The sequence below is a fragment of the Staurois parvus genome, unplaced genomic scaffold (genome assembly GCF_062004578.1).
Source record: "Staurois parvus isolate SC_StPar_1 unplaced genomic scaffold, SC_StPar_1.0 ptg000537l, whole genome shotgun sequence".
Taxonomy (NCBI): Eukaryota; Metazoa; Chordata; class Amphibia; order Anura; family Ranidae; genus Staurois; species Staurois parvus.
In genome coordinates this window covers 20048-43422 of record NW_028318333.1, presented here as the reverse complement: position 1 = coordinate 43422, position 23375 = coordinate 20048, and the positions used below count along the sequence as shown (strand labels likewise).

Here is a 23375-nt window from a genome sequence, read left to right as displayed (position 1 = left end):
GTCCATACACGTACACGAAGCGTTTATAGCTGTACAGTAGCCGTCCATTGCCCTGTGTGTGAATAGGAGAAGCTGCATTCACCTGAGCAGCCGGCACACCGTGTGAATGTAGCAGGTTCACCCAGTGACCTTGTCCCTCATACACACACCGGGTCACATTCACCTCAAGGCCGCGTAGAGCAGGAAAAAAAAAAAGCGACTCCTGCCATGTGATTGGCTGTTCGGTCCCACACCTCCCATCCCGACTGTACGGCATCCCGCGAATACTACACCATGTCTAGTGTACAGCAGCCATGCAGCATGTAGCCTGGCACCAGTCCCCCGCCCCCTGCCATGTGCTCCGCTGACATAACTTCCTCCTGTCAGGTGACAGCCATCCTCACACACACAGACAGTGGACGGCGGCGCTCGTCACTGGGCGCAGGTTGCCCGTTTTCTCGGATCATGCAATCCGCGGCCGAGCCGGATCACAGAGACGCGTACTGGAGCTCAGCTGTGAGTGTTCGCTCAGGGGCGCCGCCTGCCGCTCCAGCTCCTTATCTTCACGCCGCCTGCTGCTGCAAATCCAGCTGCCGCCGCTGCTATAAGAGGAGCGTCTGTGGAGTCGCCTGGAAGTGCACGTCTCCTGTGTCCCCGAGCAGACCCCCTGTCAGGGCGACGCTGCTGCTACTGTGTGTATGAACGCCGCCTTCACCTGGACCGCCATCTCAGGGATTACAAAGAGATTGCTGATTGCCTGGGTGTCCTCCCCCTCCAGCCGGCTGTGTGGGGGGTGCAGCGAGATGTACGGCTCGTGTCGGGGGGTTGGCTGCCACCTCTTACCATTACTGCTCCTTACGGCTGCTCTGCTCCGGGAGCTCGGCTGGGTCCATGGTGAGTAGAGGACGCCGGGCTGTCACTACAGGGCTCTGGGGATTCACTGCTACTCATCCGATAGGTGTCGTCCCCCCCCATTGGTGTCACGTTTGGCTGCCTTCTTTACCGATGCCGCCTCCTCCTCCTACCCATCCACATTCATGGAGGTCTGCCTGAGCCCTGGACACGGCCACCTCCACCTGGCCCGGATCAGGCTGGGGGCTGGGGGCTGCTCTGACCTGGCATTGCACTCATTCATTTATTTATGTCTTTGTTATTGCTAAACAATGGAGCACCAACCCATTGGAAGTTCACATCAGAAAGGGGATCGGTTCAGATCAGCCAATTCACCAGATCACAGTAACTGAGGTGTAATTAAAGGGGATCTGTTCAGCTGCTGTAGCAGATGGATATGAAGTGTTCAAGGAGTAGTGCAAGGGATCTGTTCAATGAATGGGTCCGATCAATTACTGAAGTGTGTAAAGGGTAGTGATTGGGATCTATTAAGCACAGAAGATCATACCAAATGAAATGTTAAAGGGCAATGCATGGGATCTGTTCAGTAGACCCATCAGATCATAGTAACCAAAAGGTGTTACTGGGTAACTGAAGGGGACCTGTTTAGCTGCTGTAGCAGATGGATATGAAGTGTTCAAAGAGTAGTGCAATGGAACTGTTCAATGGATGGGTTCGATCAATTACTGAAGTGTGTAAAGGGTAGTGATTGGGATCTATTAAGCACATAAGATCATACTAAATGAAAGGTTAAAGGCCAATGCATGGGATCTGTTCAGTAGATTGTAAGCTCGAAAGAGCAGGGCCCTCAAACCCCTCGTGTATTGTTACTGTCTTGTGTCATGTTCTGTCCCCCTTGCTACTGTACAGCGCTGAGCATACCCTTTTTGGCGCTATATAAATACTGTATTATAATAATAGACCCATTAGATCATAGTAACCAAAAGGTGTTACTGGGTAACTGAAGGAGATCTGTTCAGCTGATGTAGCAGATCAATGAATACATCACATGACAGTAACTGAAGTGTAATGAAAGGGATCCGTTTGGTGGATACATCAGGTTTCAATAACTGAAGTGTTGAGTAGTGAATGGGATCTATTCACCACGTAAGATCAGTGACATGTTAAAGGGTAACAGATCTGTTCTGTACATACAGCAGGTCCCAGTAATTGAAGTACGGCGGATACATGTTAAAGGGCAATGCAAGGGATCTGTTCAGTAGATCCATCAGATCATAGTAACCAAAAGTGTTTAATGGGTAATTATAGGAGACTTGTAAAACTCATGTAGCAGATGGGTGAATACACTGGATCCTAGTAATCCAAAGGTTAAAGGCTAATGAAAGGGATATGTTCAGTGGCTTAATCCGAGCCTAGTAATAAAAGGGATGTATTCAATTGGATACATCAGATTCTAGTAACCCAAAGATTGAAGGGTTCTGTTCAAGAGATACATGAGATCAGCTACTGAAGTGTTAAAGGTAGTGAATGGGCTCTATTTGGCACATAAGATCATCTGAATCTTAAGTCTAAGGCTTATGTACATAAGCCTAACCTGACCGAGGGAAACCGCGGAAAAATGCATTTGCCGCATTTTTTGCATTTGCCAGCAGTCAAAACATTCCTATCCTGAATGCAATTTTTCTGCGTTCAGGAGAGGGAGATTTAACCTCACCTGAATGTGGCAGCTGCTAAACTCTGCTAAAAGCCTATGTGTACAAAGACACAGGCTTTTATGGAGCTGAGTTTAGGAGCTTTGGCAAAAGCTCCTAAACTCAAGTTTGAGCTTCTCGTGTACATGAAGCCTAAGTAAAATGTGATCAGGATCTGTTCAGTAGGTACATCAGATCATAGTGGCAAAAGTGTTAATGAGTAATTGAAGGGGATCTGGTCAGCTGTTGTAGCAGATCAGTGATTACATCAGATGACAGTAACTGAAGTGTTAAAGGGTAATGAAAGAGATCAGTTTGGTGGATACATTAGAACACAGTAACTGAAGGTTTAAGTGGTAGTGGATGGGATTTATTCAGTACATCAGATCATAGTGACATGTTAAAGGGTAACAGAAATCTGTTCTGAACATACATCAGGTCACAGTAACTGAAGTACGGAGGATACATCAGATCACAGCAACTGTAGTGAATGGGGTCTGTAGCTGAAGTTTTAAGAGCAAGGAAGTTCAGATCCCAGCACCTGAAGTGTTAAAGGGTGGTGAATGGGGTCTATTCAGCACATCGGATCGCATTAATTGAAATGGTAAAGGATAACTGGGATCTGTTCCGTTAATGTGATCTGAGGCATCTCCTGAACAGATTCCTTTCATTACCCTTTACTATTTCATAGTATGAGCTGAGGTGCTGAATACATCCCAATCATTACCCCTTAATAGTAGATACATCAGATCACACTGGAGTGTTAAAGCGACACTAAACCCTCTTATTCTTTTCAGCCAAGGAAGCTGCCATCTTAGCCTCTGCTTTGATCTGCAACTGCCATGGAGCTGCACGTGTGATCAGTTAGGACATCAGCCATTTGATGGTTTGACAGTTTGCTTGAGAACACAAGCAAATGTGACAGTTAGCATTCCTGGAATGTAAATGTTTTGAATCTAAGTTGATGGATTTTGTTCTGCTTTAAGAAGCATACATCATATTGTAGTAAAGGGTAATGACAGGGATCTGTTCATTGGATACAGCAGACCTTGGTAATTGAAGTGTTTAAAGATTTAGTGAATGGGATCTTTTCTGTACATCATAAGAAGTGAAATGTTAAAGGGTAACAAGGAATCTGTTCAGTGAATTCATCAGATGTCAGTAACTGATGTTCAGTGGATTCATCAGATGTCAGTAACTGAAGTGTAAAGGGTAACCAAGGATCTGTACAGTAGATACTCAGATGCCAGTCTAAAGCTGGCAATACACTATACTGTCTGTATAATCTCCTGTAGGGTACATTCACGTCAGGTGTAGTGGGACTGTGGTGGGTGGCTATTCCAGCACAGTCCCCTCGCAAAATGCCTTGTCTCCTAAGTGCCTGGTTCAAACCACTGGCATGTGGGCAGTATTCTCGGGTGGGATACAGCTGGTTGTACTTTTTCAGCACAGTGAGACAAATCACCTTGCACCATGTTCTAGCAAAAAGAACTAGACCAAAGATCACTGACCTTTATTAGTTTCACAAAAAAAAAACAACTAACTGCATGATGCTCCACAATCATTACTGCAGCCAGATCGCACCGCACACCAGTGACTGTTGTAATGGAGCAGCTGGTGTGAATGGACCCCTAGAGTTGCCAAAGCTATGCAATATGAAGGTAGTCAAACTAATTCAATATCACATTTGACCCACTGTACTTTATAGTTAATGGTAGATCTTCCATTCTAGAATCAGGTTAAGTGCATGGTGAGCCTTAAAAGTAATGAAGTGGATCTGTTCAATAAAAGCAGATCAGTTGATCGATCAGATCCCAGTAACTGAAGTGGTAAGGAAGGGGAATCTGTTCAGTTGATCACTTTGTGGGAAGTTAATGGGGTAACAAGGGGCATCTGTTCTGAAAGACATTACCTCTGACCAGAGCAGCCTGCTTTATTCCTGGTGACTCTTTTGCCACTAGCACAGGCTGTAAAGCAGCATGCTTCTCAGTACTTCTGCATGTTGGAATAGTTGTAGTAAAATCTTCAGTCCTAGAATCCAGCATGATCATGTTACTTCTATGTGGAATTGTTGGCTGTCAACGGGAGTGACGGTCTCAGATGGTTTGTTTGCACTTTCAGTGCCTTCTGTGGGTGAAAGTCATTCTTTGACCCTTGAAATGAATCTCAAGCAGCAGAGTACTTACCATTTTTAAGACTTGGTCAGAAAGGATCTCAAGCAGAGGATGCCTAGTTTAAAGTCGTCTTAAGATTTTCATATCCAGATACTGGTATCTTTAGGTTTTTTTTTTTTTTTTTTCCCCTCTTAAGAACTGTCCAGCATACCAGCATAATTCTAATTTACGAAGTAGTTGGATCTCTGTAGTTGTGCTGATTAAACCATGACCAGCCTAGCATTCTCTTGTAGTAGACATGACCTGGCGGGCTTCCTCTATGCCTATGAATTAGGCTGGCTTCACAAGAGCTCACAAGAAAGGGGATAATGCTGTGTCACTCCTTAATAAGACAACACATGCTACTGTTGCATCAGACATTTGGAAAAATCTGTTACATTGTGCATGCATGCTTACTGCTCCCGTTTCCTGAACTGCTTTCATCTGTATTGTTCAACCTTCTCTAGGGATGTCTTATTTTGCAGGCTGTTCTCTATGCTTGCTTTCCAATGTATTCCCTGTCCCTTAGTGGATTTATTCTGCTATAACAAGCATCTTAAATGAGCAGTGCTGCTTTACTTTGGCTTGATACCAGTTCAGTTTTCCCTTTGTTCCCATCTGGTGGAAAGGTGTTCATCAGACCCTAGTAACCTATTTTATGTTTTGGTTTTTTTTTATGGAGTCTTGTGGGTTTTGTTTTCTGCTTGTCCATGTATTTAAGGTAGGAATTGTCCTTGCATAACCCCAAATGAGCATCTGGTTAGCTTTCTTTATTGATCCGTTAACAATGCTGTAGGTGGTAGTGCTTGTTTTTTGTTTTCTAGCTTTTATGGTAGAATGCGATAATGGAGTAATTCAAATGGCTTCTGTCCATTTTATATAAACAGTTTGTAAAAGGATATTCACTTGTGTTCCAACAAATCTCAGGCCACCCTCTAAAGAATTATTTGTAGTTGTGTTAAAGCACTGTGTAAACTGTTGGTGCTACATAAATCCTGTGTACTATTGTGCCATTGCAGCTCTAAGTACAGAATTTATTATTTTTTTATTTTTTCCTCTTCCCCCTGTAGCCATGTGGCATGAAATGCAAACACCCCAGAAGTTCAAATCTCACAGCAGGCCTTGGAAAAACTACATTGAAGCTTGTTTCTTTAAAGCCACCTAGGGCACCTTTTTCACCAATAAGTGTTGATCCAAGACCAGGAGAAGTGGGTTAAATGAGTGAACAAGCTTCATGCTTTGAATATTGGTGCCAGCTTCATTGGACATAATGGTTCAGTGAAACATCATGACTTTGGTCTGAATGCCATTTGTTTCAGAAGGGGTTTTTTTAAGCATCTATCTTGTATGTCTGAATCTGGCCCCAGCTACTTAACACTGTAGCGACTGGTATTTGGGACTTGGGACAAATAAGACTTGTTAGAATTCAGCTACAAGCTTGGCAGATGCTGAAAAACATGACCATGTTTGTTGTATATGCTCACTGTAGACAATTGTTCTATAAGGGTGCTTGTGGCAGGATTAACGCATGGCTTATTAGCATTTGTGTAGATCTCTTGGTTTCCCAGGAAAACCCTGAGATCACTTGTACATTCCCCCACTGTAACCTGTCATGATGTGAGGCTTATAACCAGAGGCTTTTCTGATCTTGTCTTAGTATGCCAGTTGTAGTCTTTTCAAGAAGTGCTAATTGTCAGGGAACATTATTGAAGATTTAAACGCATGGTCCTAACAGCTATGCTATCAAAGCGCATAAAAACCTGCGTACACATGGCAGCCCTAGATCATAAAGCAATACCACCACCAACATATTCACCAATGTAATCTATGTATGGTAAGATTTTATTTTTTTTAAACTATTAGTTGCATTAATAACATTAGATTTATACACCATTGTAAATTAGAGACCATTACTAGAGCTTTCTATATATTTGCAGATATCAGCTTGCAGCCAAAACAAAAATCTAAAGGTTGGTACACTCTTACAGAATATTGGCCAGTTCAACTTTTTTTTTTTTCTTTCCAGCCCGTGGGATTGAATGAAAATAAACACGTATGTGTACCTAGCATAAGGATACTTCATCTGTTAACACAAAGGGAGTAATTCCCCTGCTGGTTATTCTGATAGCTATGTGTGCTGGCTATTAGAATACCCGAACAGTGGAGGTGCTGCTTGGCTAACAGTTATCCACCTGTCCAGTTGAATTTTGTTGCGTTGGGGGGTACCAACAGGGGTACCCAAGGCTGGAATGTCTTCAGCTTCAGAAAAAAATAGCCTTTCCAGAAGGCTTAGGTTCCATCTGAGAGGGGCTTCACATAAACTTCACAGGCACAGTACTGGACAAGTCCTCAAGATTATCTTCCTCAAATTTTGTCAGTTAAAGTTCGTCTGACGGGTCAGGAGCACTGCATTAGAACTATGTAGTGAGGTTACACTGATGTGTACTATCTGGTGTGGCTTCCAGCAGGTTTAATCTTTCTCCTGTTCAACACCCCAAGAATCCTCTGACAGGTAGGATTTATGGTGGAGCTCATAACTCAGGGAGTCTGTACTATGATGTGCAATTTAAAATTTCATTAGTGTGTGTATGCTGCATTCACTCATTGCTGTATGCACTGTGAAAAAGCCTTGTCTGCTAGTTTGGAGGTTCCCCTTAACATATGCTAAAAGAGCAGAATTTCTTGGCAAACTTGGAACAGCAATGGAAACCTTTCTACTTGGGCTCATGGTAATGGGCACTGAACTAAGCTTCTCAAGTACTTTATGGTTTCAGAAATATTTGGATTGTATTACTTAAGGATCTGCTTTTACATTTTACCTATACAGGGAAGAAAAGTGGCTTATAAGTAAATGGGTAGATGTACAGGTGAAACTCAAAATTAGAATATCGTGCAAAAGATCTAAATGATGTAATGCAACTTAAAAGGTGAAACTAATATGACTCATTACATGCAAAGCAAGATAGTTCAAGCTGGGATTTGTCATAATTGTGGTGATTATGGCTTACAGCTCATGAAAACCCCAAATCCACAATCTCAGAAAATTAGAATATTACATGCAATCAATAAAACAAGGATTGTACATAGAACAATATCAGACCTCTGAAAAGTATAAGCATGCATATGTACTCAGTACTTGGTTTGGGCCCCTTTTGCAGCAATTACTTCCTCAATACAGCGCAGCATGGAAGCTATCAGCCTGTGGCACTGCTGAGGTGTTATGGAAGACCAGGATGCTTCAATAGCGGCCTTCAGCTCTTCTGCATTGTTCAGCCTCATGTCTCATCTTTCTCTTGGCAATGCCCCATAGATTCTCTCTCTATGGGGTTCAGGTCAGGCAAGTTTGCTGGCCAATCAAGCACAGTAATCCCACAGTCATTGAACCAGGTTTTGGTGCTTTTGGCAGTGTGGGCAGGTGCCAAGTCAGCATCCTCATAAAGCTAGTCTGCGGAAGGAAGCATGAAGTGCTCCAAAATCTCCTGGTAGACTGCTGTGTTTACCCTGGACTTAATGAAGCACAGTGGACCAACACCAGCAGATGACATGGCTCCCCAAATCAACAGGCTGTGGAAACGTCACACTGGACTTCAAGCATCTTGCAGTGTGTGCCTCTCCATTCTTCCTCCATACTCTGGATCCTTGGCGGGACTTTGGACCACCTGAGCAACAGACCAGGTAAAGTGCTTGACGTTTTTGTTCAGGAGCGGCTTGACGAGAGGAATACGACATTTGAAGCCCATGTCCAGGATCCGTCTGTGTGGTGGCTCTTGATGCACTGACTCCAGCCTCAGTCCACTCCTTGTGAAAGTCCCCAACACTTTTGAATGGCCTTTTCCTGACATTCCCCTCCAGGCTGCAGTCATCCCTGCTGCTTGTGCACCTTTTTCTTCTACACTTTTCCCTTCCACATAACTTTCTATTAATGTGCTTTGATACAGCACTTTGGGAACATCCAACCTTTGCAATTACCTTTTTGAGGCTTTCCCTCCTTATGGAGGGTGTCAATGATGGTTTTCTGCACAACTGTCAGGTCAGCAGTCTTTCCCATGATTGTGATTCCTACTGAACCAGACTGAGACAATTTAAAGGCTCAGGAACCCTTTGCAGGTGTTATGGCTTAATTAGCGGATTAGAGTGGGACACTTTGAGTCGAGAATATTGCACCTTTTCACAATATTCTAATTTTCTGAGATTGTGGATTTGGGGTTTTCATGAGCTGTAAGCCATAATCCTCACAATTATGACAAATCACGGCTTGAACTATTTGCTTTGCATGTAATGAGTCTATCTCATATTCTTTTCACCTTTAAGTTGCATTACTAAAATAAATTAACTTTTGCACGATATTCTAATTTTTCGAGTTTCACCTGTACATCCTATGAGTGAAGAAATGGGACATCTAGCACTTTCTGTTGTGTATGTCTTCTTGAGGTATGGGTTTTCTTTTTCAACAGATGTTCTGAGGATCTTCGTAGTTGTGACATTCATTGTTTGTTTAATCTTTTTCCATGACTTACAGTTTAAAATTCCCAGTTTCTCATAGTTTTTGCCTATACCTTCCAATTGTAGCATTTGTGCAGGGTGTTGGCCTAGTCCAGTAGGTTGCATAGTTGAGACAAATACTCTTGGTAATCAGCACTAAGTAACCAGACCTGCCTTTTTTTCACCCTTTTCAACAGAGGAACCCTCCAAATAACTTTACAGTTTCAGGGAACCCATGATAAAAGTAGTATAGCTACAACTCATGATACATTAGTGTACTGGTAAAAGGGAAGAATGCGGTCATTGGGAAGAATGACCCCCCACAGATAACTAAAAAGATCAATGATGTCAATGCAAACTTGTCTGGGGGAACAGAACCAATAGCAACCTTTTTGGAGGAACTCTTGAGTTCCCTGGTTGAGAAACCCTGTACCAGAACTTTGTAACCCAACATGGTTTCTTTTTGTAACAAGTCTGTTGGGAAGACATTTGTGAGTAGCCGTTACTCAAATTTGTTAATATACACTCACTGGCCTCTTTATTAGGTACACCTATTCCATTGCTTGGTAACACAAATTGTTAATCATCCAATCACGTGGCAGGCACTCAGTGCATTTGGGCATCTAAATGTGGTGAAGACTGCTTGCTGAAGTTCAAGCCAAGCATCAGGGGATTTAAGTCACTTTGAGCATTGCAGTTGGTGCCAGACGGGCTGGTCTGAGTATTTCAAAAACCGCAGATCTACTGGGATTTTCATGTACCACAATCTCTAGGGTTTAGAGAATGGTCCAAAAGAATAGCCAGTGAGCAGCAGTTGTGTGCAAAAAAAAATGCCTTTGTCAGGAGAATGGGCAGACTGGTTCGAGATGATGGGCAACAGGAACTCAAAATAACAAATTGTTACAACCAAGGTATTCAGAATACCATCTCTGAAAGCACAGCACATTGAACCTTGAAGCTGATGGGCTACAGCAGCAGAAGACCATACCGGGTACCACTCTTGTCTGTTAGAACAGGAAATGGAGGCTACAATTTGCACAGGCTCATCAAAATTGGACAATAGAAGATTAGAAAAATGTTGCTTGATCTGAGTCTATATTTTAGCTGTAACATTCAGATGGTAGGGTCAGAATTTAGCATAAGCATGGATCCATCCTGCCTTGTATCAACAGTTCAGGCTGGTGGTGGTGTAATGGTGTGGGGGAGATTTTCTTGGCACACTATGGGCCCCTTCGTACCAATTGACAATTTTAGTCAGGGCCTACATGAGTATTGTTGCTGACCATGTCCATCCCTTTATGACTTCAGTGTCCCCATCTTCTGATGGCTACTTCCAGCAGGATAAAGCACCATGTCACAAAGCTCAAATCATCTCAAACTGGTTTCTTGCTCATGACAATGAGTTCACTGTACTCCAGTGACCTCCAGTCACCAGCTTTCAATCCAATGGGGCACCTTTTGGCATGTGGTGGTACAGGAGATTCCCATCATGGATGTGCAGCCAACAAACCTGCAGCGACCATGTCATTATGAAAATCTGAGGAATGTTGAATCTATGCCACGAAGAATTAAGGCTGTTCTGAAGGCAAAAGGGAGTGCAACCTGGTACTACCAAGGTGTAACTAATACACTGGCTGGTGAGTGGAAAGTACTTGTGTGGTAGGGCAGAACACCATATTTTCGGTGATAAAAGTGTTAAAAGCATTTCAGAGCACACTACTACAATTCCTAATGTGTCCAGGTTCAGGGCTATAGAAATGTGACCTCAGTTGGCCTTTAGCGAGACTAAGGGCTTGTTCACACTTGACTGTTTTTTCAACTCTTGCCAAATGCCCCTATAGCGTTGGTCCGGTGTTTGCGGAGTGTTTTTAACGTGCGGTTTAGCGGTGGTTGCTAGGCGTTTTGCCAAGCGTTAACCGCCTATAATGAAGTTTGAATGGTTAGTGCTCCGCAACCGCGTCGCAAACGCCGGCTGGGCATTTGTGGAGCGGCACCATAGACTTGAATAGGAGGCTTCAACTCCTCCTGACTCGACCAGAGGCGTCAGTTTTTCCGCGACGCTAGCGCTCCCGTTTGAACAGCACCATGTGCTGCAATGTGCAGAATTTTCCCAGGCGTTTGGGAAACGGTAAAAACGCTTCCCAAATGCCTGTCTTCCGCTTGCTAACCAGGCTAGTGTGAACGTAGCCTAAGGGGTTTACTTACTAAAAGTGGTGAGTGAAAAATCTAGTGCAGCTGTACATAGCATCCAATCAGCTGCCAGGTTTTATTGTCAAAGCTTAATTGAACAAGCTTAAGTTAGAAACTGGCTGCCATGCACAGCTGTACCAGATTCTGGGTGTGCCAGTTTAAGGCCTGGTTCACACAATGTGTTTTTAGTGCTTTTGCTTCTTGCAGAAACTTACTACCTTCCATTTATTATGGTTTTCTATGGGACACGTTCACATCTATTTTCGGCTGCTATATTTTTGTACAGGGTCGGACTTTTTTCCTGCAGCAGATTGCAACATGCATTGGTGTGACCCAGGTCTTGGTAGATCTTCCCCTAAAGTATATTTATTGTTACCCCTCTACTGGAGGGATAGCAGGTACACATTAAAGGAGAAGTTCATCTTTTTAACAAACTTATAAATGCACAATTTTTTGTTTTTCAGGTTAAAAATGTGCATTAAATTTATTTTTTTTTTTTTTGGAGCCTCTAAAGCAGGGCTCAAAATTTGCTAGTCCTTCGCTAGTAGCCAGGCCTCAAGAGTTACTCGCCACCAGTTGCCCCACCTCTAAACATGCCCTCATAAATTTTATCATGAAATGACATGTTTTAAGCGGACTAAATATTAACATTTAATATTAATGAAGCAATGTAAACCCCTCCTCCATCCCATGTCTTTCTCCTTCTCCAGTCCCATGTCCCTTCTCCCCCCCCTCCCATACCATCAGAGACCCCCCTAGCTGTACTGGAACTGTGCAAGGCAGGGAAGGAGAAAAGGACAGCAGAGAACATGTGTGGCTTGACAGAGAAGGCAGAGAGTAAAAAAGGAGACTGAAGCAGAATAGAACATCTACACTGGAGAGGAGGGGAGAGATTGTCCAGAAGAGTGCAGCTGCAGCCAGAGCAAAGAGATCTAACCTGTCAGATGAAAACCAGCTTGTCAGGGAGTCTAGGTTGGTACAGCAGCACCCTGTATACAGTGCCAGCCCGCATATGTTCCCCTTAGTGAGAGACCCGGAAGCACTTAAAACAGGCTGAGGGAGGAGAGCAAAACACTGCGGGTAAGCGGGGAGAGGAAAGTGGGAATAGTGAGGGTGATTGGTGCACAGGTCTGGGACATCGAGCGCCAGAGTCTGTCTACCCAGCTGCCTTATAGTGGCTCCGGCTTTGCCAGTAACTCTCCCACACATTATTTCCACTCTCCAAATGCGAGCAGGTGAGTGGAAATTTTAAGGCCTGCTCTAAAGCATTGCACCAGCGATCAACAGATCTCCTTCTGACCTGTCGCTGTATCTGCCTACATGGTATGTATGAGCAAGCAGATACTGACAAGAAGGCTCAATGAACTACCACATGTCGTGCCATGGTAACTTGTTGAAAACTACAAGTCGACAGCCGCAAAGGGTGTCAAACTTGTAGTTTTTCCCACTCACAGAATACTGTGTGGGTTTTTTTTTTTTTTTTTTTTTTTTTTTTTTGCAGCAGCTAGTGAGGGTAGAGAAGCTAAACACCACCCCCCACTATCTGTCGCAACGGGGATTGGGGGGCTGGTCTGTGTGCTGCATGTTACACCCTGAACATGGGTGTAGCATGTTGCAAAAGGTGAATTTGTTTAGGTGTTTTTTTTTTTTTTTTTTTTTTTTGTGTTGTACTGCATTTTTTGGCTCCATAGACATCAGTGGAGTTGCATTAAAAATGCATGTGCATGACCGAAACCTAGCAACATTAACACACCGCAGAAACACAACACATTGAAAAATGCGAAGCATGCTAGAAAACAGGCCACAAACAGATCAACTGCACACTTGTATGGTCCATTTAAGAAACCAAGGAATAAAGAATGCAGTTACTTATAGTAACTGGCAGAAATAAAACAGACTACAGTGGGGCAAAAAAGTATTTAGTCAGCCACCAATTGTGCAAGTTCTCCCACTTAAAAAGATGAGAGGCCTGTAATTGGCATCATAGGTAGACCTCAACTATGAGAGACAAAATGAGAACAAAAATCCAGACAATCACATTGGCTGATTTGGAAAGCATTTATTTGCAAATTTATGGTGGAAAATAAGTATTTGGTCACCTACAAACAAGCAAGATTTCTGGCTCACAGACCTGTACCACCTTCTTTAAGAGGCTCCTCTGTCCTGCACTCATTACCTGTATCAATGGCACCTGTTTGAACTTGTTATCAGTATAAGACACCTGTCCACTACCTCAAACAGTCACACTCCAAACACCACTATGGTGAAGACCAAAGAGCTGTTGAAGGACACCAGAAACAAAATTGTAGACCTGCACCAGGCTGGGCAGACTGAATCTGCAATAGGCAAGCAGCTTGGTGTGAACAAATAAACTGTGGGAGCAATAATTAGAAAATGGAAGACATACAAGACCACTGATAATCTCCCTCGATCTGGGGCTCCATGCAAGATCTCACCCCGTGGGGTCAAAATGATCACAAGAACGGTGAGCAAAAATCCCAGGACCACACGGGGGAACCTAGTGAATGACAAGCTGAGACCAATGTAACAAAGGCTACCATCCGTAACACACTACGCCGCCAGGGACTCAGATCCTGCAGTGCCAGACGTGTTCCTCCCCCCCCCCCCCCCCCCCCCCCGCTTAAGCCAGTACATGTCCAGGCCCGTCTGAAGTTTGCTAGAGAGCATTTGGATGATCCAGAAGACTATTGGGAGAATGTCAGATGAAACCAAAATAGAACTGTTTGGTAGAAACACAACTCGTCGTGTTTGGAGGAGAGAGAATGCTGAGTTGCATCCAAAGAACACCATACCTACTGTGAAGCATGGGGGTGGCAACATCATGCTTTGGGGCTGTTTCTCTGCAAAGGGACCAGGAGGACTGATCCATGTACAAGACAGAATGAATGGGGCCATGTATCGTGAGATTTTGAGTGCAAACCTCCTTCCATCAGCAAGGGCATTGAAGATGAAACATGGCTGGGTCTTCCAACATGACAATGATCCCAAACATACTGCCCAGGCAACGAAGCAGTGGCTTCGTAAGAAGCATTTCAAGGTCCTGGAGTGGCCTAGCCAGTCTCCAGATCTCAACCCCATAGAAAACCTTTGGAGGAAGTTGAAAGTCCGTGTTGCCTAGCGACAGCCCCAAAACATCACTGCTCTAGAGGAGATCTGCATGGAGGAATGGGCCAACATACCCGCAACAGTGTGTGCCAACCTTGTGAAGACTTACAGGAAACGTTTGACCTCTGTCATTGCCAACAAAGGATATATAATAAAGTATTGAACTTTTGATATTGACCAAATACTTATTTTGCAAATAAATTCTTTCCAAATCAGTCAATGTGATTGTCTGGATTTTTTTTTTTTTTCTCATTTTGTCTCTCATAGTTTAGGTCTACCTATGATGCCAATTACAGGCCTCATCTTTTTAAGTGGGAGAACTTGCACAATTGGTGACTGACTAAATACTTTTTTGCCCCACTGTATAACTTTAGTGCCCCTTTTTTTACAATGGTGATCAGTAGCATCTGATGAATTTTCTGAATTTTAAATTTTTACTTGCACATCGTGCATGTCAATACAAACATTTGTGAAAAAATTATCAGTACATTACTTGGCAGTATTCGAAAACACTGTTCAAAAAAAGTAAAGTAACCCTTTTTTAATCAGAGTAGAGTAACAAAGTCAAACTCCTGGGATATTGATTTGGTCAGGTAAGTAGCCAAGGGGGTTGTTAATCAGATTCAGCTGCTTTGGTGTTAATGATGAAATTAACAGGTGCACTAGATGGGCAACGAGACAATCCCCAAAACAGGAATGGTTTTACAGGTGCAGGCTACTGACATTTCCCTACTCATCATTTCTGACCGTTTTTCACTAGTTTTGCATTTGGCTAGGGTCAGTGTCACTACTGTTGGCATGAGGCTATGCCTGGACCCTACAGAGGTTGCACAGGCAGTCCAAATCCTCCAGGATGGCACATCAATACATGCCATTGCCAGAAGGTTTGCTTGTTCTCCCAGCACAGTCTCAAGACTATGGAGGAGATTCCAGGAGACAGGCAGTTACTCTAGGAGAGCTGGACAGGGCCTTAGAAGGTCCTTAACCCATCAGCTGGACCGGTATCTGCTCCTTTGTGCAAGGAGGAACAGGATGAGCACTGCCAGGGCCCTTCAAAATTACCTCCACAGGCCACTGGTGTGAATGTCTGACCAAACAATCGGACTTCATGAGGGTGTCCCGAGGGCCCAACTTCCTCTAGTGGCCCTGTACTCACTGCCCAGCACCATAGAGCTCAATTTGGCATTTGCCATTTGAACAGAATTGAAAGGGTCTGCCACTGGCACCCTGTGATTTTCACAAATGAGAGCAGGTTCACCCTGAGCACATGTGAAAGGGTCTGGAGAACGTTATGCTGCCTGTAACATCATTTAGCATGACCATTTTGGTGGTGGGCCAGTGATTGGTCTGGGGAGGCATATCCATGGAGGGATGCACAGCCCACTACAGGCTAGACAATGGCACCCTTACTGCCATTCAGTATTGGAATGAAATCCTTGAACCCATTGTCGGACCCTATGCTGATGCAGTGGGTCCTGGGTTTCTCCTGGTGCACAACAATGCACAGCCTCCTGTGGTAAGAGTATACAGGCAGTTCCTGGAGGATGAAGGAATTGATACCATTGACTGGCCCCCACGCTTGCCTGACCTAAATCCAATAGAATACCTCTGGGATATCATGTTTCAGTCCATCCAATGCTGCCAGGTTGCACCTCACTGTCCAGGAGCTCAGTGATGGCCTGGACCAGATCCTGGAGGAAATACCCCAGGGCACCAACCATCTTATTGGGAGCATGCCCTATATTGGGAGTATGCATACAAATATATGGGAGCCATACCCCTTCTCCTTCTTCTCCTTCCTTTGATTTTCGGGGTGTCTGAATTCAGTCCTCTGTAGATTGAGTATTTTCATTTCCATTAAATTATGGGGCATCCTTGCATTCCTAACACATTACCCAGTCCATATCAGTATAGCTAGCCAGAATGCTATTTTTCCTCATTGAGATCTGATGTGTCTTCGAAAGTGTTCCTTTAATTTTTTTGAGCTGTTTTGTGTGTGTGGTTGGTTGGTTTGTGTTTGTTTTTAACATTTGATTTTGTAATGAATTGACTTTCCTGCACAAATTCTCATACATCGTTGGAAATTCATTCATATGACAAACTTTTCATCCTTCGGCTTTAAATTCTATTATCACTGCAGTTGAAAACTGATTTTTTTCTTTTTTTTTTCCAATTGTTAGTGGGGTCAAATTGACAAACAAGTTTGCTACTGTATGGCCAGCTTTAGTATTCATTGTTTTTAGTGATGGCATTTGTATCTCTTGTATTGCCACTTTTGTCCAGTATTCCTTCTCTATCTCTGCAGAAAGTGTCCTAAGTGGCAGTTTGCCTGATTGTTATCTCCTGTGTAAGTTCAGCACTGATAGCAGAAACCTATAAAACTGTTGCTTAACAGAGGTGCTTTTAAAGGCTTTAATTGACTGTTACAGCCCAGAAAGTACCTGTCTTTACCATAGACCTAAGCAGGAGTTCACAGGGGCTTTTATCAGTTTAGCACCAGCAGAGTTTAAGGGCAGTGAATGTCCCTCTTCTGAACGCAAAAGCATTTTATTCAGGAGAGGAACGTTGTGGCTGAAAGCCAAACATGGTAAATGCGCCTAAGCGCTAGCTGCACTTAGTGTTTGGCCAGAGTACTTGCCATTTTCATGAATCCATAAGATGAAAAATGGCAGCACAGTGGCTAAATGGTCAGCACTTCTGCCTGGCAATACTAGGGTCATTAGTTAAAATCCCAACCACAGCACCACCTGCCTGGAGTTTGCATGTTTTCCCTGTGTCTGCTTGGCAGGGGCAGACTGACAACTCATGGGGCCCCCGGCTAATAGGAAATCATGGGGCCCCTGTGTCATCACAAACACTCAAACCACACCCAAAAAAGCCTATGAAAGGTACCAGGTGTATCTCATGGGGGCCCCCTACTGACCCCGGGCCCTCGGGCAGTGCCCGAGTGCCTAAATGGTCAGTCTGCCCCTGCTGCGTGGGTTTCCTGCAGGTACACTGATATCCTCCAACACTCAAGACATGCTGGTATGTTAATTGAATCCTGTCTAAATTATACATAATATGTGTATGTATGTTGCTGTGTAAATTGATGGCGCTATATAAGTACCTGTAATATGTCCAAGCACTTAAAAATGCATGCAAGTTTTTCTGCTGCCAGTAGTTTAAGGCCGTTCCTGTGTACAGTACATGTAGGCAAATAATATTAAAAGCTGCTAGCAGGATGTGCTTCCACATACCTGCTGCAACTTTTCATATACACTGCTTCATGTAAATGCTGTGCTGGCCCAATTGGGCAAAACCTTGTTACTTCTGGTTAACATTGCAGCTTACTACCACCCTTACACATTCCTATGTAGAACAGACATGTATAGGTGGCTTCACTTGCCAATAGGAATTTTAACTGGTTGCCATCCAGCCACAGTGTTTATACTGCGGCAGGGTGGCACAGCTGTGCAGAATCACGTTTTTAAACGTCATTCTGCAAAACAGGAGGTGCCCGCCCTACCCGTTCTGCCGTTCGCGGGTGTCAATAACCAGATCCTGGCCGGTGATTACCCACTGGGTCCCAGCAATTACTGACAGGGAGCATGGCTGCAGTGTTTACACAGCAGCTCTGCTCCCTGTCCGTTCTGAGCACGCCGATCCTGAGGATTTTCTCGGGATCAGCCTGTTCCTGTGAAGTACATACCCCGCCCCCTAGTAAAACACTCCCCCTCACAGTTAACCCTTTCATTGTACTAATGGCACTGGGGAGGAAGGAGTTAATTTTTAGGCAGTCAGTGGGGTGTTTTTTTTTTTTTTTTTTTAAATTACACAATTGTCACTTTAAATGATTTACTGCTCACACATGCCATGGGTATATGTGGAATTACTCCCAAAAATACATTCTGCTACTTCTCCAGAGTATGGGGGTACCACATGTGATACATTTTTGGCAGTCTAGCCAAGTACAGGACCCCAAAATCCAATAAGCACCTTCAGGCTTTTAAAGAGCTTTCTTTCCTCATTACACTTGCAGACTGCCTAGCATAGTTTCGGAGGCCCTGAAATGCCAGGATAGCACCTGACCCCTTTTTTGGGAAGTAGACACCCCAAGGAATTTGATAAGCACATATTTTGCAGATCTCATTTGTTGCCACAAGTTTTTGGAAAATAAAGAAACTTTTTTTTTTTCTTATATATATTTCAAAACCTTGTGAGAAATGAGATCTGCAAAATACTCACCATGCTTTTTTTAAATTCCTTGGGTGTCTACATTCTAGAAAGGGGTCATTTTGGGGGGGTTTGGTGCTATCCTGACATGTCAGGGCCTTCGAAACTGATGGGTAGTGAGGAAGTGTAATGAGGAAGTTGCGCACCTTCAGGCTTTCAAAGTGGTCATTGTATTTCAGGCTCCTGTATGTGGCTAGGCTCCCAAAGTCTCACACACGTGAGACCCATACTTGGTAGAAGTAGCAGAATGTATTTTGGGCTATAATTCCACATATACCCATGGCTTGTGTGAGAAATAAATCATTTAAATGACAACTTTTGGGTTTAAAAAAAAAAAAAAAGCCTTCCAGAAACTTGTGGGAAAAAAAATATCTTCCATGGACTCAATATGCCTCTCGGCAGATAGCTTAGGGTGTCTACTTTTTCCGAAAAGGGGTCATTTGAGGGTGTTTGTACTAGCCTGGTATTTTAGCACCTCAAGAAATGTGATGGGCAGTCAAAGTAAAAGCTGTGTAAATTCCATTATCTATACCATAGTTTGTAGACTCTAAATTTCACACAAAGCAATAAATACACTTACTGGGATTTTTTTTTTAAACCAAAAACATGTAGCAAAATACATTTTGGCCTAAATTGACAAATTTAGTTTTGGTTTTTTTTTGGATTTTTTTATGACCGAAATGAGTATATTTATTTTTTTCTGTTTAGCGCCAAAAATAAAGCACACAAGTGATCAAATACCACCAAAAAGCTCTATTTTTGTGTGGGGAAAGTACAAATTTAATTTATGTACTGTATTGCATGACCGTGCAATGTCCGTTTAAACTAGCGCAGTGCTGTATAACAAAAAATGGCGTAATTGCAGTATCTATACCATAGTTTGTAGACGCTATAACTTTCACACAAAGCAATCAATATACACTTATTGGGATCTTTTTTTTTTTTTTTTACCATTATCACTGCCACGCCAGTTATATGATGATGCTGTACTACACTGGTGAGTTTTTTTTTTTTTTTTTTTTTTTTTTTTTTTATCCCTAAATTATTTTTGTTTGGTAAAACCCAGTGGTGATTAAATGTCACCAAAAGAGCTCTTTGTGTGTTGGGGGCAACGTGAAGCAACGCGTAGATGTAATGTGGTGACTCCCTTCCGGCGGAGCACCATCTTGCTACACCAGGTTTACACAGTACACCCATACTGAGTGGTGTGACAAGCCTTGTTTAATGTGAGTGCAATATTTGGTGATTTAACATGCTTTTGACATATTAAATAGTGTTGCACTATGGGAGACTTGTCTTTGTCCTTTCATGGCTGTAATGTGGTACTCTTTTATTGGCCTGCACTGCATTTATCCCTGAATGGAAGTGATTTATATTGGAAGGAAGTTACCAGTGGAATCAGAGCGACCTGGAGAGTTGGTACCTGTAGGATCCAGAGTGATCTAAGAGGCGTGCTGCGACTTTTGGGTCGCAGCAAGGAGGTGAGGGGGCATGCCTGCCATCCAAGGATGTATGCTAACCATCTGCACCAGCACTATAGCATATAATTTGAAGATATAGGCACATTTTGGGAGTCATTGCCATCTTTGCTATTCTTGGCAATTTGTTGGACACTTTTTATAGTTTGAAGTTTGTTTTATATATTGTGTTTAACCACTTGACCTCCAGAGGATTTACCCCCCCCCCCCCCCTTAATGACCAGGCCTCTTTTTGCTACTCGTCGCTGCACTAATTCAACTGTTAATTGCGCGGTCGTGCAATGCTACACCCAAACAAAATTTACGTTTTTTTTTTTTTTTTTTTCTTCACACAAATAGAGCTTTCCTTCGGTGGTATTTGATCACCTGTGCGCTTTTTTATTTTTCACACTATAAACAAAAGCCAAAAATTGAAGAAACAATTTTTTACTTTCAGCTATAAAAAATATATAGTAAACTCAAAGTTGGTTATAAATTTAGGCCAAAATGTATTCTGCTACATGTTTTTTGGTAAAAAAAAAATCACAATAGGTGTATATTGATTGCTTTGTGTGAAAGTTATAGCATCTACAAACTATGGTATAGATACTGCAATTTACGCTTTTTTTTTTTTTTTTTTTTTTTTTTTTTTTTTTTTTTTCTATGCTGCGCTAGTTTAACGGACAATTGCGCGGTCATGCAATACGGTACATAAATTAAACTTACTTTTTTTTTTTTTTTTTTTTTTTTTTCCCCCCCCACAGATTGAGCTTTCTTTTGGTGGTATTTGATCACCTGTGTGGTTTTTATTTTTTGCGCTATAAAAAAAGCTGACAATTTTGAGGAAAAACAATATTTTGGACTTTTTGCTATAAAACATGTCCAGTAAAAAAAAAAAAATTAAAAATAAATTTAGCCAAAATGCATTCTGCGACATGTCTTTGCTAAAAAAAAAAAAACCTAACACGTGTAAATTGGTTTACGTGCAAGTTATAGCGTTTACAAATGGCAGGAAAGATACTGGGATTTTTTTTTTTATAAAAATAATGGTGGCGATCAGCGACTTATTGCGGGACTGCAGCGGACATTCTGACATTGGGGGGTACTGACTTGGGGTCACTGACATCCCCAGTGACACCAATAGTGATCAGTGCAAAAAAAAAACACTGACACTGTACTAATGGCACTGGGGAGGAAGGGGTTAACTATTTTTCAGGGAAGGATTATCTGTGTGAGGGGGAGTGTTTTACTAGGGGGCGGGGGTGTATGCTGGATGGGGACAGGCTGATTGGGAGAGAAACTCTTCTGTCCCGATCAGCTTGTCCTCTAACTGTCAGGGAAGTGACAGCACAGCTACTGCAGCTGTGCTCTCACTGATGATCGCCGGGAGATGGCCGGTAAGGACCAGCTGTGACCCGGGCGACTGACATCCGCGGCTGTGATCGGCGGGACAGGTAGGGCGGCGCGCCTCGCACGCCCCCTACCTGTTTCCAAAACACACATTTTTAAATGTGGTTTTGCCTGCCCGTGCCGCCCTGCCAACGTATTTATACAGTGGCTGGGCGGCATGTGGTTAACATTCACTAGTCACTTTTATTTGGGTTACACTTTATATATCCACTGTATTTGTGATCATATCCCTTATTTTGGGATCCACTGTTTATAGCACCTAGTCTTTTGGGGTTTGGTCCCTAGTGGGACTGGGTATTGTCACTGTGAGGGTCCAGGGATAGTACCAGCTTCATCATATGCACTGTGTACTGTTAATATCACAGTTTGAGACTTTTTTTTTTTTTTCCCTAGATCTTGAAAGATCTATCACATTTATATTCATTCATTTATGTGATTTTGTTTCTCGTAGAGTTTGCACATTTAGTTATCAGCGCTACACCGCTATATCTTATCACTTAGATTTGTCCATTTATAGGTAGAGGATAGGGTGTTAGCAGCATATAGAAATTGGGTTCCATATTCGCTCCAGAGTCTGTACCTCTTAATGCAAGAGGGGATTTTGCTTGCTTTGGAAACTGCAGCTTGGCATTGCATGCCATTATTTAAGCTTATCTACCAGAACATCCAGATCCTTCTCCACCATTGATTCCCCCAGTTGTACTCCCCTGTAAGGACATTATTCCACTGCATAGCTTGGTGTTATCTGCAAAGGCCTAAATGGGACTTTCAATCCCAGACCCTATATGATTTATAAATACACTGCTCAAAAAAATTAAAGGAACACTTTGACATTTTCCCCCATTGAGATCTGATGTGTTTTCATACTGGATATCTATACTGATATGGATTAGGTAATGTGTTTGGAATGTAAGGATGCCCCATTGTTTGATGGAAATTAAATTATCAACCCACAGAGGACTGAATTCAAAGACACCCCAAAAATCAAAGTAAAAAAAATGGTGCAGGCTAGTCAATTTTGCTAAAATTTCATTGCAGCAACTCAAAATGGTACTCAGTAGTTTGTATGGCCCCCCCACATGCTTGTATGCATGCCTGATGTCTGGGCATGCTCCTAATGAGACGACAGATGGTGTCCTGGGGTATTTCCTCCCATATCTGGACTAGGGCATCACTGAGCTTCTGGATGGACCAAAACATATCCCAAAGGTGTTCTATTGGACTTGGGTCAGGCAAGCATGGGGGGCCATTCAGTGGTATCAATTCCTTCATCCTCCAGGAACTGCCTGTATGCTCTCACCACCTGAGGCTGGGCATTGTTGTGCACCAGGAGGAACCCAGGACCCACTGCACCAGTGTAGGGTCTGACAAGGGGTCCAATGATTTCATTCCAATGCATAATGACAGTCGGGGTGCTATTGTCTAGCTTGTAGAGGTCTTTGTCCCTCCATGGATATTCCTCCCAAGAACTAGGTTACAGGCAGCATAAGATTTTCCACTGCTTCTCTGGACCGTGTCACATTTGCTCAGGGTGAACCTGTCATCTGTGAAAAGCACAGGGCTCCAGTGGTGGACCTGACTATTCTGGTGTTCAATGGAAAATGCCAGTTGAGCTCTATGGTGCTGGGCAGTGAGCACAGGGCCCACTAGAGGACATTGGGCCCTCGGGACACCCTCATGTGGTGTGTGGGTGTTTCTACCCCCCCCCCCCCCCCCCATCTAATGCACCTGTTAATCAGTTTCAGCTGCTTTGGTGTTAAAAGAAATTAACAACCCCCTCTGCTACTTAACTGACTAGATCAATATCCCAGGAGTTTAAT

The 23375-nt window shown here is 43.2% G+C and overlaps 1 protein-coding gene across 1 annotated transcript in view; it reads left to right on the top strand.

Moving 5' to 3' along the window:
• Positions 1-264: 264 nt before the first annotated feature.
• The window catches only part of LOC149451489 (very low-density lipoprotein receptor-like), a 40270-nt gene continuing 17159 nt past the window's right edge, over positions 265-23375 (top strand). Inside the window, exon 1 of the mRNA XM_089690611.1 lies at positions 265-873. Within this exon, the coding sequence (XP_089546737.1) occupies positions 678-873 (196 nt within the window). The 5' untranslated portion in view covers positions 265-677. The remainder of the gene's footprint in view (positions 874-23375) is intronic.